At 38.3% G+C, this 16,218-nt stretch overlaps 1 protein-coding gene across 1 annotated transcript in view; it reads left to right on the plus strand.

Moving 5' to 3' along the window:
- tbc1d22a (TBC1 domain family, member 22a) overlaps positions 1-16,218 on the plus strand; it is a gene marked incomplete in the record, with an annotated part of 187,010 nt that overhangs the window by 156,412 nt on the left and 14,380 nt on the right. The window contains 1 exon segment of the mRNA XM_024282972.2: positions 3,248-3,343. Within this exon segment, the coding sequence (XP_024138740.1) occupies positions 3,248-3,343 (96 nt within the window).

Genomic DNA, 16,218 nt, shown 5'->3' on the forward strand with positions numbered 1-16,218 from the left:
ATAAGATGGTATATCTTGTAGGTATAGTGGTTAGCACTCGCACATCATACCGAGAAGACTCCTGTTTGAATCCCAGCTAGGACCTATGTGTGTGGAATTTGCATGTTTTCCGGGGCATGCATGGTGTTTCTCCGAGCTCTTTGGTTTTCTCCCACAGTCCAAAGACATGTTTTATAGGTTTATTGGTTATTTTGAATCGTCCCTATAGGTGTAAAGGTCAGTCTATGTGGCTTTGCGGACTAGTTGCAACAGACCGGTGACCTGTCCAGGATGTACCCCACCTTCACCCAACAGTAACTGGGATAAGCTCCAGCAACCCCATGACACTGAAATAAATTTAGCAGGTTTTTAAAAAATGGATGAATGGATAGTCTGTCTTCTACTATAGACTAATCTATTTATCATCTTGCAAAATGTTCTGTAACAGTTGAATACAATACCCTCTGGATGGCATTATCTTGGCTTATAGGACTCCCATAAGGAACCACAGTTTGTCTTTTAAGTTTAAGCACCTAATCCCCATATATAACAACAATCAGAATCTCTTTCCGAAGTTACCCTGCATGGGTGAATCATACATTAATAATCGTTTTAGCCAAGTTTCCGATATATTTAGGCCTTTATTGCTGTTCCAAAGTGCTTTGGCCGTAGAATTGAGTGACATCGCCAACAGACTGATATTACATTGCTCTTTTTCCCCCTAATTTCTGAAGCAACTTCCTGTAAAATCAAGAAAATAGCATAATTTTCTTTATAATGTATTTATAGATAATTTTATGACAAACAGGCGGACAGATTTTCTTTGCCATTTTCCCTGACAGTATCAGTTTTTTGTAAATACCCTTAGAACAAGTTGTTTTTTGTGCTTAGCCTGAAATGTTGCTCTATCATTTAATGCAATTAACTTTAAAGCCATCCAATTTGCGCTTTTAAATATAAATATATCCATACAGCTGCATCCATGTGAGGGTTCTTTTTGATGAAGCACATACTCAGAGATTTCCTGCCTTCAAGTGGGCACACTCGTCAGTGACTTTTATTCAACAGAACTGTAATTATCTTCTCTCTTATTGGACTCCAGCATAAAATTAATAAAAGAGAGAACATCTCATCCTTTGTCTTTTTTCCCCCCTCTCTAATTCCCTCGCTCATTGCACAGTCATAAAAAAAGAATCTGGGAAATGTGACAAGGGGCTGAAATAAAAGGTGCTGCAAACGATTCATCTCCTTTTTCTTTGTCACTCAGCAAATGCACATTTCTCTGCTCTGACAGAAAATTGTGTTTGGTTTTCAATTGTGTCTTTTTTTCTGCTAATTTCATCATGTAAACCTGTTTGAAATATGATGTAAGCATGTCTGAAGGTCATCTGAGGTGTGGTGCTGTCTCAACAAGGTCTTTTGAATGAAAGTTATTTAAAATAAAAGGTTTGGGGTTCACACCTCTTCACTTTTCCACAGCTCTGTAGGTTAAATCATCAGTTGGATGTGGAAATGTGTTGTACAACACAACATACTTCGGTGCTTTTGATCAACATCAATCAATTTTCAAACCCAATGAATCCGTTTTGGGGGTCACCGGGTTTCTGGAGTCTATCCAAGCTACTGTTGGGTGAAGGTGATGTACACCCTGGACAGGTCGCCAGACCATCGCAGGTTCGCATAATCATTCACATTCACACCTAAAGACAATGTATGATCATCAAATAACCTAGCCTTTGTTATTGAACAACTTTACCACAGAAATAGGTTAGTTTGGGTCTAAATACATTTTAAACTAACTGTGGTTAGATAAAAATATCTAGGACTTGTCATTACATCCATTCATCCATCCATCCATTCATCTATCAATCCATTCATTCGTCCCTCCGTCTTGTATTCCAACTGAATCTTTCCGGGGGTTACTGAGTTGCTGCAGCTATCTCAACTACTATTGGGCGACGCCGGGGTACAGGCCTGACAATCCATCGCAGGGCCACACAACCATTCACATTCACACCTAAAGACAATTTAGAGTCATCCATTAACCTATGAAGCATGTCTTTCAATTGTAGGAGCAAACCAGAATTCCAGGAGAAAACTTACACATGTATAAAAAAAACATACAAAAGTGCACACATAAAGAACCCAGCCAAGATTTAATCCAGGGCCTTTCTCGTTTTGAAGCAAGATTATTGTTTTAACATTCTTTAAAAAGCACAACGGTACTGCCATAGAATTTTGGCACCCCATTTATTGTCAAAATGATTCATATTTACAAATAAGAAAACAAGGTTTTCAATACTATCTCAAAGACTATTTTAACATGCATTTGCCAAAACATTGACTTTGATCTTCGCATTACTTTCAAAATTATGACACCAAAGGAAAGACAAAAGACCCTATGTAATATTAGTGTTTCCACTGAGTGATCCAGTCCAGTCCAGCAATGTAAGCATTTCCATTATAAAATGGATCTACTAAGCCAAACCATACTATTTTTGGACCCCAGTTGGTTCTAGATCCATAGAAAGATGAAACGGACAGGTTAGTATGGAGCTACTGTTAAAACCCATTGATTGGCGGAAGTTCTTTACAACAAAAGAAAACACCAAGAAACCATTTGAATTCCTCTTGCCGCCCACAATCCTCTCTCAGATAACATTAAACGTGTTGTATATACAAAGTACCAAAAGGCAGGCAAAAAAAAAAAAACGAGCTGCTGGTTGATCTCCATTGCTGTTATATTCGCTTTGACAGTCCGAATTTGAGTGGAAACACTCCCCTGGTCCATTCTTAACCGGACCCAACTGTACCATATCGGACAGTATTGCTCAGAGAAATCAAGTCTGTGTAGTGCTTTTCTACTTTGCTTTAAGGCCCAAACACACACATTCACACACTGACGTCATAATGAAGTGAGAATTTTATGTATACTTGGTGACAGCACGTGTTAAAACACTAAACAAAAGTAGGGATGTCAGGAGTTCCAAAGTTCCAGTCAATAAAGCCAAATGGAGTGTAAAGTAAGTGTATAATAATCATACTGAAGCCCCGACTTCTGCTTTTGATTTTTCTTTCTAGGTAGAGTCTCGTTAAATATTTATGTTGCACTTTGACCTGTTTTCATTTTCTTCTACAGACATGAAAACCTCCACAGTTGGAGACCTTCCAGCTTCCATTTACGCAGCCAAGCAAAAGCTTTGATGGAAGCTTTATTAGTTTCAAGGCTGTGAAATGTAAAACTTTACGTTTCCTCCTTTTTCGCCAGGCGGAACCAGAGGGCTTTTCCCACTTCCACCTGTACGTGTGCGCAGCTTTCCTGGTCAGGTGGAGGAAAGAGATCCTGGACGAGAGAGATTTTCAGGTAATGTGCAGTCAACAAACAGCCCCAAACACTTCCAATCTTTTAGTCATAAGGACACTAGCGCTAGTAAACTCAGTAGTGTGTATTCACTTGCAGAGTTTTAGAGCAGATCCATGACACAAGTGTTAAACAAATGTTGTAGAACACCCCAAACAGTTCAGGTCTGATAAATAATTTTAAAAAACTGAGGGAATCGATGGGTAGCATGCTTAATTAACCAATCTACCATGAATATCTACACAATAAAAGCTCTTTGACCTTCCGTAACTGTTTGACTGTTTACACAATCAACGTCAATCAGCTGAATCTAAAGCGGAGAGGAGCAGCTTTTCCTACACATTCTCACTTGCAACTTGTCCTGTATGGACATATGGTTCTGGCTCCCTCAGTGACACTTTTTGACATTTGGGGTGTCCCCAACTTGTCGTTTTTTGACGTACAGGCTGTGGGGTCCCTAACCCTTAGGGCATGGTACTGGAACTGGTGAAGAGTTAGGGTACCAGTACTGGGTTAGAGTTAGGGTACCGATCCTGGTCCGTGGACCAAGGATTTAGGACCCTTGATTAGTGTATGCATTTCTTGCTGGGTACCAAGTGGCCCTCAGACTGGTACCAGAGGTCGGGGATCCCTGATTTATGTGACAGCCATCACATCAAAAAACGACGAGTTGGGGGACACTCAAAAGTGGCACGGAAGAGGCCCAAACCATAAGTTCATATATGACAAGTAAGAATGCATTGGCTTTTCATATTGGCTTTGCGCCGTCTTGCAACACATTACGAACATAAAGCATAAAGTATTGCATAACAGCGACGTAATCAACTAATTTGCATCGATTGCGTAAACACTTTACAACTGTCAACTTTTGCATATCAGAGGCTGCTTTTCTGTGCTTCAGAATCCAAAGAACTGCATTTGTTGTGTAAATGTTTAAAGAGTTACGAAAGTTGAAAAAAACACTGGCTCTGTGTTAAAGGGCTAATTTCAGAAAAAGACTTGTTAGCTACCACATTGTACCAAAAAGCCATTGCAAACACTATACCCTACACCATGAATAAATACATGTTTCGGGGGTCATAAAATGCCAATAAAATCATTAGAAAGTAATTTTATCAATATTATTATTGGAAACAAAGGGATACCTTTTGGCAACAAATGAATGGTCTTAAAGTGATCTATAAGGTAAACACGTAGAAATGTCCTCTTTTTGTGCCTTTTGATATGACTTCTACTTGTTCCTTGTTTTTTGTTTTTTTTCTGTGCCCTCTCAAGGTGTTTGCAAAAAAATGTTTTCTTTAATGTATTTATTCATACTATCCATATATTGTTTAATAACTCCAGTGCCTCACAAGGACACATCTATGAACACAGAAAGGAATTTAAGATTTTTTCTTCTTTTCCTCCCTAACTCCCAATGGTTCTACTTCCCGTCTGGCTTGCCATACAGACTACCAAGTGGTGTGCCAAGGGCAAACAATCCATCCTCATAAAGATGAGATGGAAAAGATGAGGCGTAGAGGGAGGAGAAGATCAGGCTGGCAATGAGGAGGGAGAACAGATTAAACTTGAGAGCGGAGGGAAGAGAAGGAAAAGTTCACGTGTGGCACACTTTTTTTGCGAATTGGAACACCTTAGTGCTATTGTTCCAAAGACACAGTTGTATCCGGAGCAGTGTTCAGACATGATTAATTAAACCTGACTGCAGTGGACAACTGTGTTTACACTCTGGAGGCTTTAAGGCGATTACTACCTGGAAAAAGTGGACAAGGTAAACAGAAGGACTTTTATTGATGGCTTCCAAATAAATGAAGCAGACTTGTTTCCGGGACTTTTCTTCAGAAACAGTAGACGTGAAGTCGACTTATTGTGTTTACAAACACTTCAGATGAAAGTTAAGTTTCTTCCTTTTTTATTAACATCTTTTAGACCGACCTTTAAAATGAGACGGGACTCATTTGCTGTATACTTTGACATGCTATTCCAATCCTAAGACGTTCATTTTTTTTTTTTTAACAGTTTGAGTTGAGGGTTGAATTTAAACTAATTTAAACGAGCTGATGCTGAAAATTAAGATACTTTGTCCAATCTTGAAATGGACAGATGGTGTACCAGTTTATTGGCGCCATCGCCATCTTCGCCTCTTTTGAGGTCAGTGAAACTCCTTATTTCACAAAGTCAGATACACAACACGTGTGAAGCCCCTGGACACTAGAAACGATTTCTAGAGTCTAATTGCCATCCCAGTGTTTAGTAATGATCCTTTTTCCAAATAGACGCTACTGTGTTGCAATGAATAAGGTGTCATGCAAACTATCTAGTCAATTCGAGGCTTCTGTCAAGCATGATGTATTATGTAAGTTAGCATTTCTGTTTTTTAAAGTGGCGATGAATTTGTCTTATATAAGCTCAATACATTGTCCTCGCCATCTTTTTTTTCTGCATCAGTTGCTTTCTAAGTAGCAATTGCATGTCAAAGTGAGACTTGACTTCTTCAACACATTCTCACTCCGAAATCATCACATGTTGACGTTTGGTTAAGAACCTCTCTACCTCTCTGCGTCACTTTTCATGTTTTGGGTGCCCCCAACTTGTCGTTTTTTTGACGTGCTGACTGTTCTCATTACATCATGGGTCCCCAACCTCCTGGCCGCAAACCGGAATAAGTCACGTACCAAGACGCGTAGCGCACTGGTACCCAAACCCAGTACCAGTACCCTAACACGACAACAGACCATATGCGGCATTGGTCCCAAACCGGTACCAGACTTTGTACGGGGCGCGAACTGGACGCAAACCAGTACTGGGTAAAGGTTAGGGTACCGGTACTGGGTTAGAGTACTTGTTCTGAACGCATCCCAAGGACCAGTGTCATCCGGTAAAGCATCCTTTACTGCATCCTGTACTATATCCGGTACCCTGTCTCGAGGGTTGCAGACCCTTGATTCTACAAACAGGCAGCACGTCAAAAAAGCGACGACTTGGGGACACCCAGAACACTAAAAATTGGCGAGGAGGGAGCCTTAGCCAACTGTCTATATCTGACGAGTTGAGGATGAGAATGTGTTGAACTTTTCTTGAAATAGAGAAGTAAATTTACCATAAAGAATACTCTTTTGTAGCTAGTATGTCACCATTGTGCATGAGTTGGAACTTTGTAAAGAAGCTTTATATTGAAAATAATTACTAAAAAGTAGCATGCAAGAACATTTTTTTTCTATAAAATACCATATTTTCCACACTATAGAGCAAATCGGACTTTGGTCTACTTTTTAACATGTCATATATAAGGCGCACTGCACTATGAGACCCATTAAGGTAGAAAGAAGAGTCTGAGATAAATCTGTCAGTGAGACAGAATGTATTAACTGCGTTCACAGTAACTCTAGAACTTGTGACATCCAAAACGTTAGCTACCTTAGAAGTGTTAGCCACGTATTCACAAAACCTGTGTCAGCAACACGTAAAAAAACAACCTGAAAGACTGGAACCAAATACTGTTGGGACTATGCTAACTCCCAGACTTGTTAATAACATTAAAAAAAACACATTCTGAGATTGCTACATGTTAGCGATGCTAGTCATGCAAGCATATTCATACTAACACCCAACCAAACATTACGAAAGAGCGTTGAGTACCATCAGTAAACACAACCATTTTTTTGCTTCATATGTGGAGATTTTTTTTTTTAAAATTGGTCTTTTTTATGATTTGACTCCTTCTGTCTCTTAAAGCTATTTCTAGGCTTTTAAGAGTCATTGAAGTTTGCAAGCACTTAAGGAAAATGCCTTTTTGACCACCATCTAGTGAGGCCTTGGAAAATGTTTGCACAGGGCACAGAACAGTGTTAACCCAGTCTTGCTTTCTTAAAACGTAGCGAATTGACAGGAGGAAAAAAAAAAAACTGCTGAACAATCACATGTAAGGCAGGTTTAGATCAAAAGCTCATACTGCTTTTAAAAAACATTTCTATTTAAATATAAAACCAAAAGACAACGGCTGCATGATGGTTTGCACTCTCAGCTCAGAACAAGAAGTCTTCGGTTTGAATTTTGGACTGTTGACCCCGCCTTCATCTAGCCGTAGCTGGAATTGGCTTCAGCAACCCTGTGACCCCAAAAGTGACATAAAGTATTACATATTAGCGCAAAGCTGCTTTTCTGTGCTTCAGAATCCATTGGCATTACGTTAGTTGTGAAAAGTGTTTAAGAGTTAAGGTAGTGGAGAGACTGAAAACACAAGAGCTAAAGCTCTGGTGTTAAAGGGTTAAACTGTAAGGGCTAAAATGACACTTTTCTTGTTTTATTGATCAGTCAAAGCACTTTTACACTACCGGCCATATTGACCTGTTATTTTCACACACGCATGCACAGACTAACAACATGTTCACAGTGAATGCCAAGAATAAAACTATGGATTAACCATCAAGAGAGAGCTGCTGAACCTCGGTTAACCCCAGCCTGAGCCCCCCCCCCCAGACTGATCTGCATTACTGTATTTTCAAAATATCTGCTGAAACTTTTCCTACTTGGCATTGTGCTATTCCTCTCAGATGTAAACCACTAACTGCCAAAAGCTCTGCTATTATGGAGGTGCTTACACTTCTTATCGATCAGTTTATTAAATGCATTTGAGCAGCTGGTTCTGGCACTTGCCTGCGCACTTAATTACAAAGGTAGTTGTAAGGATACTTTTGTTTTATACAGTAGTACACTGTGTTATGAGTTCATCTACGGTTATCTTTTACTTCATTTTAAGACCTACTAATGTACTGATGGTATATTTTTACATGTCGTTGTATCTAAATCTTTCTTAAAAAGTTCCTTTCTTCTTTTTTTTTTATGCACAATCATTAGAAAGTCGATGGCTCAAAATTTACACCTCCCCAGAGTACTGGACTTAAGTTACACTAAAGTCTCACACTTACAGCCTTACTCACATGCGTCTGTATCTGGTTTGCCCACTTTTTGACTGCAATAGCCTGCATCTTGCTGTAGAGATAGTTATAACTCAGGCTAAGGACTTATGGTTTGGGACTTGTTAAAGGTAAAAATTCTAAGACAAACTTGAGATCAATTTGAGACTCTTTTAAGACGGATTTGGGACGAGACATTTTTGGAAGAAAATTTTTTTCGTGTTAATGGTTTTTTTTTTTGTTTTGTTTTGTTTTTTTAAGCATTTTTGATGTTTTAGGGACATTAAAAGAGACTGCCTCTAACATTAATTTATTTGTTTTACAATCCCCTCAAGATTTATTGATAGTCTCTCTGACAATTTCACAGAATACAACAAAAAGGCAAATTTAGCTTAAACTCCTCATGTTTAGAAATAATTTGTCTGATTTTAGAGCAACATATTTTCTTACTTTTGTCTATTTTCTAAGACGAATACCATTAATGTAAGTATTTTTCCTATAAGCCTGTTGAACAGAGCTTGTATCTGTAGGATTTACCCACCAGGATGTCACGATTTACAGTTTAAAATTGCACCGTTTGTTACATAATTGAACCGAATTTTGGGGAAGTAAATTGTTGAACCCCATACTAATTATGTTTAAATATTCCGGATTTCTTTCTGCTCTGTTTGTGTCACTTTAACCAGATCAGCTTATTGATTTTATTTTTTTCTTGCTTTACTTCTTATTTCTTCGTTGACCTTCTCATCAATATTTTTATCAGTATTTTCATGATGCAATACAAATTTTGAGTAACAGCAATGGAAGATTTTTGCATTTGCAACAGAGACTAATTGTTGAGTTATACAAATCTAACTGCATTTGGAGTAAGTTTGGACCCACTGTATCATTGCTGCCCTTGATAAATATTGAATATTTCTATCAGAAATCAACTTATTGTGTGAAATGAAGAGTAAACGGGCTACAAACATACGCTTCTAGCAGTGTTATGCATTAATCTGCTCACAATTTTTCTAAACTCAAAATTGCTTTTACCTTGAGCATTTTTATATTTAATTTACCAACAGTTTTATAGTTTTATTTCATTGTTTTGAATGACGGGGGTCCACATAATGTGCATTGATGTCAGTAATTGTCAAAGCTGTGGAGGTATTTGAGGAGTTTCCACATAGAAGAGATGGACTTTCATCCTTGGAGGGCTTTGTTTGTTTTGTTTTTTTAATTATACTGAGCTTTTCAAATCTGCTTAGTCACTTTACTTTTATTGCATACTTTTTAAAAAGTTGAACTAATTGACTCCGGTAGAAAACCTTGCAGCGAAGGAGTGTATTGCAAATTGTTGTTGAGTTTCAACCTCCTTCCCCAGAGAAAGCGCAAACCATTGATTCAATTTAATAGTTTTAATTTAACAAAAAATGCACTCGGAAAGTAATTTAAAAAGGATAATTCATGCATTGTTATCAAACATAGTAACTGTAAGTCTTTCCTTCTGGTTGAGGGATTGAACTGGTTAAGCTACAGAATGAAAAGCAGTCCTGCACTCCCCAAGCAATCTGCCTTCCTCCGTTCCACCTCGGCTAGCACACTTGACTAACTGTCGTCCTGCACGCCACGGATAATTTTGCACAAATGCACACACACATTTTTTTATGCACTTCATTTCCCACTCAATGTCATAAATGCTCATAGAAAAAGCATAAAAATAGACATTGTATGTTTCTCTGTGCCGTTAGAGAACAATGCCTTAGTATCATGATAAACTTAAAACACACACGACAATCCTACGCTCCATTTTCAAGATGTTTCTTAAAGTGTCCGTATGGGCCTCAAGAGGCGGCTGCACCTCTCAACTAGTTACTGGCTGTTACGTAGCTTTCACAATTCTATTTCGTAGTTTACCTCAGTATAAAAACTAGTCATATTGTTAATGCAAATGGATTCTCAAACAATTTAAAATTTGTGATGTTCAGATTTTTAAGCCGTGGACCTTTTAAAAAGTGAGCCTGGACTTGCTTTATGTCTACTTTTTCTGAGCTTTTATAACAGCTTTTAAAGGTGCCTATTATTATATCCTCAATGTCAAACCAAGTACTTATGTAACTGCATTATTATTAGTCCTATGTAAAAGACTACACTTTTTCTTTTTTTTATTATTGAGAAATGAAAGAGAGGTTGAGTCAGAAGCGGATAATGGAACCAGCGTGGGGAAAAAAAGGTTTTGTTCTAACTTTAATTAATGGTCTGTGAAAAACTACAGACCTTTGTAAATGTCAGCAGCTGTCCTCAAATCATTTACCCGTCGAGCTCGTCTTGGGTCAGGCAGCAGAGAAGGAGAAGAAGGGAACTCCAGAGAAACTAAGGTTTATCTGGAAATGTCAACACCATTTCCAGCCCTGTTGCTTGGAGCTCAGTTTTGTTTCATTACAGTTTAAACTAAAGTTATATTTAAAAAAAAATGTGATAGTTAAAAAATATTTTGTATTTTTCCCTTTCACTAATTTGATCTCCATACATGGTCAGCAAATCAATACAAAAAAGATTCTACTAACTTCGTGGCGATATGATACAGTCCAGTTTTTTTTTTTATCTAAATGGAAACAATCTTAATATTTATTATTCATTTGGTTTTTAGAGTAATAAATAAAAATAATTTGACAAATATATATATTTTTTCTTACTTGAACTTTTCATTTTAGACAACATGAAACAAATGTTTTTTAAAACAATTTTTTTATTCTTGAGCTTAGAAAAAGTTTGTAATTTTGTTTATTATGATTATTTTAATTCAATTTCTTGAAGTGCTGAGTAAACACCATACTTTCACTCCCAATTGTCATATATAGACGTATGTTTTGGGCCCCCTGGCGTCTCATTTTGACGTTTTGGGTGTCCCCAACCCGTCATTTTGTATACATGCTGGCTGTTAAATAATTAGATCATGGGTCCCCAACCTAGCGGCTGGGTGGCTCAGTGGGCTCGGTGAAGGGCTGGCACGCAGGAGCCCTGGGTTCGGTTCCCAGGGTTCCCAGGGTTGTCCACTGATCCCCACCCAGATTGGGTCCTTACGACCCTTGACGCTGCTGCCTAACTGGGTCCCTGTGCCCCTCAAGTACAGGGTTGTGTCAGGAACAGTGGGTGCTGTTACGCTGTGGCGACCCCGAAAGGGATAAGCCGAAAGTGAAAGAAGATGGGTCCCCAACCTCCGGGCCCCAAACCGGTACTAGTCCGAGGGCCGCTTGGTACCGGGCCACAGACAGGGAAAAAATGCTTAAGCTGATCAAGGGTTCCCTACCCTCGGGACACGGATCTGTATTGGTACCGGACTGGTACCCTAACCTGGTACAGGTCCGTTACCGCGCCTGGTACTGTTTCCCGAAGGTTGGGGGCCCTTGATTTAATGGGAACAGCCAGCACATCAAAAAACGACAAGTTGGGGACACCCAAAACATCAAAAAGGGACGTAGCGGGGGCCCGAACCATATGCCCATATATGACGAGTGGGGAGTGAGAATGTGTAAGAATAAAAAGTTATCTTGTTGAGTGCAAACAACACACATCCCTCACTGTAGTTCACCTTCAGCCAAATGCAATTAACGCGAATTGGTAGAAGAGAGCATGTGATTGGACGTCTTTTTGTTTTCATCATATGTACAGAAAACGACAGTGGAGAGTCCAACTGGAAGAAAAACTGATTTGATACTTTTTTACCAACACAATCATATCTTTTTCCTTTATATTTTTCAATACTGAAGTTACTCTTAGTACTAGATTTTGTTTTAAATATATATGTATCATATTTTGTTGTACACATTTCGACCTATCCCATCAGGGGTTCCCACAGCAAATCAACTTACACTCCTTCACAAATACCCTTCCTGACAAAACAGTGTTTTTCATCTGTGCTGGGGACCAGCACAGGGAGACCCAGACTTGGGGCCCCTTGTGGCTACAAAGTGGGGCAGTAGTGTGAAAGGTCTTGCCTAAGGACCCAAACTGGATGAAGCGAAGTGCGCCTCAGGGAAGCAAACCCTGGCTTCCCGCGCTCCAACCCTACACCCAGCCAACTGAGCTATCCAGTCGCCACACACATCTGTTTCTGTATATTTATATATATATAATAGGACTTGAATAATATCAGTGTAATATGTAATAAAAACAAATTAATAGCAAGCTAACTAGCTAAAAGACACAATTGCTAAAAAAAAAATGCTACTTTTTTTCCGAGATAGAATGAGTTATTAAGCGATGCATGCAAAATGAGGGAATTCATAATTTGAAAAGACCAAAACAAATCTGCCAAACGATGTTAAAACACTTGTAATGAAGAGCAAACAATACCAGCATTTTGTTCTGAGGGGAGATTTTTATTGATTGTTTTAAGTAAAAAAAAAAATGTCACTTGTAATTTCTAATAAGTAATTTAGTAAAATAAGGAAATTTGATTGGAATTTATACCAATGTATTGATTTAGAGTTACTGCAGTGTGAATATTTTAATTATCTAATAAACCCCCTGAAGTTGTTGCTTATTGGCACATGCCACGCAAATCTGAGTTGGGAGTTTATTTTTGGAAAAACAAGCCTCGAAATGCAATCAGGCCAACGATCAGAACAAAGTGCGGTCTTGTCGAGCTGCCAGTACAAATGCTCAGAAAATTGGAGCTTTTACTACTTTATCTGGGCATCTGGTCACTTAAGATGTTTTATTTTGCCAACCCCAATATTTGTGGAACACTAAGCAACATTCTGCAGGAGACTCCATTTTCTGTGTTGAATGCAAGTCTTCTGTGGTCTTTTTTGCTAAACTCTCTTTATCTATTGTTTAAAGAGACTTTGGTCAGATAATGAAAAGATTGCTTTAACTGAAGGTTTTTATAAAAAAACAAAAAGAAAATGAGGATTTGTGTATTTTGTGAACTGTAAGTTGCTCATCATCATAAACAGCAGATGTAGAAAAATACATAATAAAAAAATATGTATATATATATATATATATATATATAAGTGCCACAAGAGTATAAAGCTGCATTCACACCGCCCTCGGCATCTGTGTTCAAGCAATCACTTTCAGTCTATGTAAACGCCTGTATGTGTAGATTTCAGGTTTTCGTATTCAAAAGTCATGCATTCACACATAACTCAGCACATTGTAAGACTGTTTTGGGGGTCTACGAACAAAACCCATTGCCATTGAATGTGAAACCAGATCAAACTTTGTCCAATCAGGGACTTGGATTTGGTAGATAGAGGAGAAATTAATAATTGTGGTTTGTGCCGTTCCAGTTGAGTTCCTCTCATTTACACAAAAGATACTTCGTGTATACAGTGTGTATATATATATATATATATATATATATATATATATATATATATATATATATATAATATACACACAGATACTTCCTACAGCTGATCATCATTCCTCTCCTTTCTAGAGCAACCCTCCACTCTTTCTAGATGTTCCTCTTCTTGGTTCCTGCTTTCACTAAATATGACAGTTTCATCTGCAAACATCATGATCACAGAGATTCCTGTCTAACCTTTTCTGTCAGTCTGTCCATTGCCACGGCAAACAAGGTTATCTTTGGTGAAGTTCCACCTTCACCTTGAATGCTTCTGTAACGTCTACATCATATCTCACCCCTGTCTTCCAGTTCTCATACATGTCCTAAACAAGTCCAATGTTCTTCTCCGCCACTCCAGACTTTCTCATCTGAACCACAGCTTTTTTCTCTGTGTCCAATATTTGGTTCTCTTTCTTGGTGTAACTCGCAAATGTTTACTTCTGTCCTCAACATTTACGACTCGATCCCATGACTCATCAGTTTTATTACTGACCACGTCTCCTCTATTCCTTAGGCATCTTCTCACCGTCCAGCATAGTCCTGTCAGAAATTCTGCTGCCATCTTTCCAAAACTATATCTACTTCAATGTCTTTTTTACTTCATCCTGTCGCATCTTTGCTACTTCCTGTTCCACAGAATCATATTCTTCCATCATGGGGTGCTTTTTTTTCATCGTCTTATGTGTTCACATAAAGAAAGGAAAAAGATAACCGCTCTGCACTTCCCTTAAAAGATCCTCCACTCCACCGTGATTAATTCCATACTTCCCAACAATTTATCATGACAAAACTTTTGCATTTCCTCCCCCTAAACTTTCTTTTAAAGCACACACTCAGGGCTTTGTAGCTCTCTCTGATGGATGACACTGTAGCCAGCAGTGTTTAAGAGAGACAAGGCCACCTCTGGTAAACAACTCTTTATAATCACCAGGCTGATTGAGTGCTGCTCCTGATGTGCCATGTGGCTCTGTTTGTGCCAAAACATTAAGAGGAGAGGCAGGAAAAAGTGGAGGCAATGAGAGAGCTTAATATGGTGGATGTAATTAAATAGCGCTCTATCCTATTTTTCAATTAATCCTGTGACATCCTTTTCTCATTGTTTTTCCCTCCCACTCTGCAGCCATCACTGACGACTCAAGTTCAATTTTGGGGCAATCTCCAAAAGTTTAAAGGCAAAGTTGTTGTGCTGAAAGATTTTTTAGAAGTTTGAGAGTGATCAGTCAAGGTTTTTTCCAAAACTTTGAGTAAATATGTCTTTTATAAAGCACTGTTGTAAATTAAGAACCTTTCACAGAGTGACCACAAGGGGTTTGTTACACAAGGAGATCAGTCTCTATTAACATGAATCTAAAATGGTCTAACTTTACCATAAAATCAAAGATTTTCCAAAAACATGTATTTGACAATGGTCAGTATTTATTTTTGTACCACACTGTTTTACTCTATAATTGACCTTGCAATCTGTGACATTTAAGGGTTTTACCTTTATTGGGTGTCTGACCTGTTTGTTTGACTCTTTTGCACTGGTGTAATTTCTGCTCAACATAGCAACAATCGTACAACAAAGGGTTTCTATTGAAACCAAAAGGCAGAGATGCTCAGAAGTCTCACATTGGTCAGGATCATGGATCATTTCTGAAGTCTAAACACCCATTTCCATCTTCTGTTAAATAACTTTGGGGTCACGAGAGCCAGAGCCTACCCCAGCTACTATTGGGCAAAAGTGGGGTACACCCTGGGCAAGTGGTCAGTCCATCACAAGGCAACACACACAGTTACACTTAGGGGCAGTTTTAGATCAGGAGAAAACACAAACGTTAACAAGGAGAACATGCACAGGGAAAGGATGTAGTTGGGGTTTGAACCAGGGTATTCTTGCTGTTTGGTAAGAGTGCTAACCACTACACCACAATGCAGCCCAGTCTGAACATTTAAATAAAAAATTATCAACATAGTCATAGTTTGAAAAAAACATGTCTTAATGACCAGAATTCTTTTTTTTATATGAATTTTTGGTACGACCCTTTTTCTCACACCATTGGCAGAATTTTTTGCCCTATTAAAGAAAATTTGTTGAATGGGCTAATACTTGTTTGACTTTTTTATAAAGAGCCTGTTTTTACAGTTTGCTGACATTGTTGTAATTTAAATTTTTTTGTTTTTTTTTCACGTGTGTCTTTTGACCAGGAAAGACATCCACAAGTCACAAAGAATGTCCTTAACCCTTCCGCTCTCTTTGGGGTCCACATGACTCTAACCACATATTGATGTGATTCCTTCCATGACAAATGTGGACAAAGGTGGACAGGATTTTATGTCTGTGATGGACATTAGTGAAACTCAAAAATCAATGATAAAAAAAAGTTCTTGTTGGGTCCAGATGACCCAACTTTTAATGTAAACAAGCTAAGGAGAACGGAAGGGTTAAATGATGTATTTGCTCAAAACAAAGATAAGCGAGGAGACTAGTTTAAAATCCAAAATCCTATTTACAATATTCATTCATTGAAAATAATATTGATATTCTACTTTTGTGTGCATAAGTGTGTTTTTTTTTGTTTTTTCAGGGTGACCTGGTAATGCACCCTATTCACTTGCTGCATCAATTCTCATCATTC

Source organism: Oryzias melastigma, linkage group LG23 (assembly GCF_002922805.2).
Source record: "Oryzias melastigma strain HK-1 linkage group LG23, ASM292280v2, whole genome shotgun sequence".
Lineage (NCBI taxonomy): Eukaryota > Metazoa > Chordata > Actinopteri > Beloniformes > Adrianichthyidae > Oryzias > Oryzias melastigma.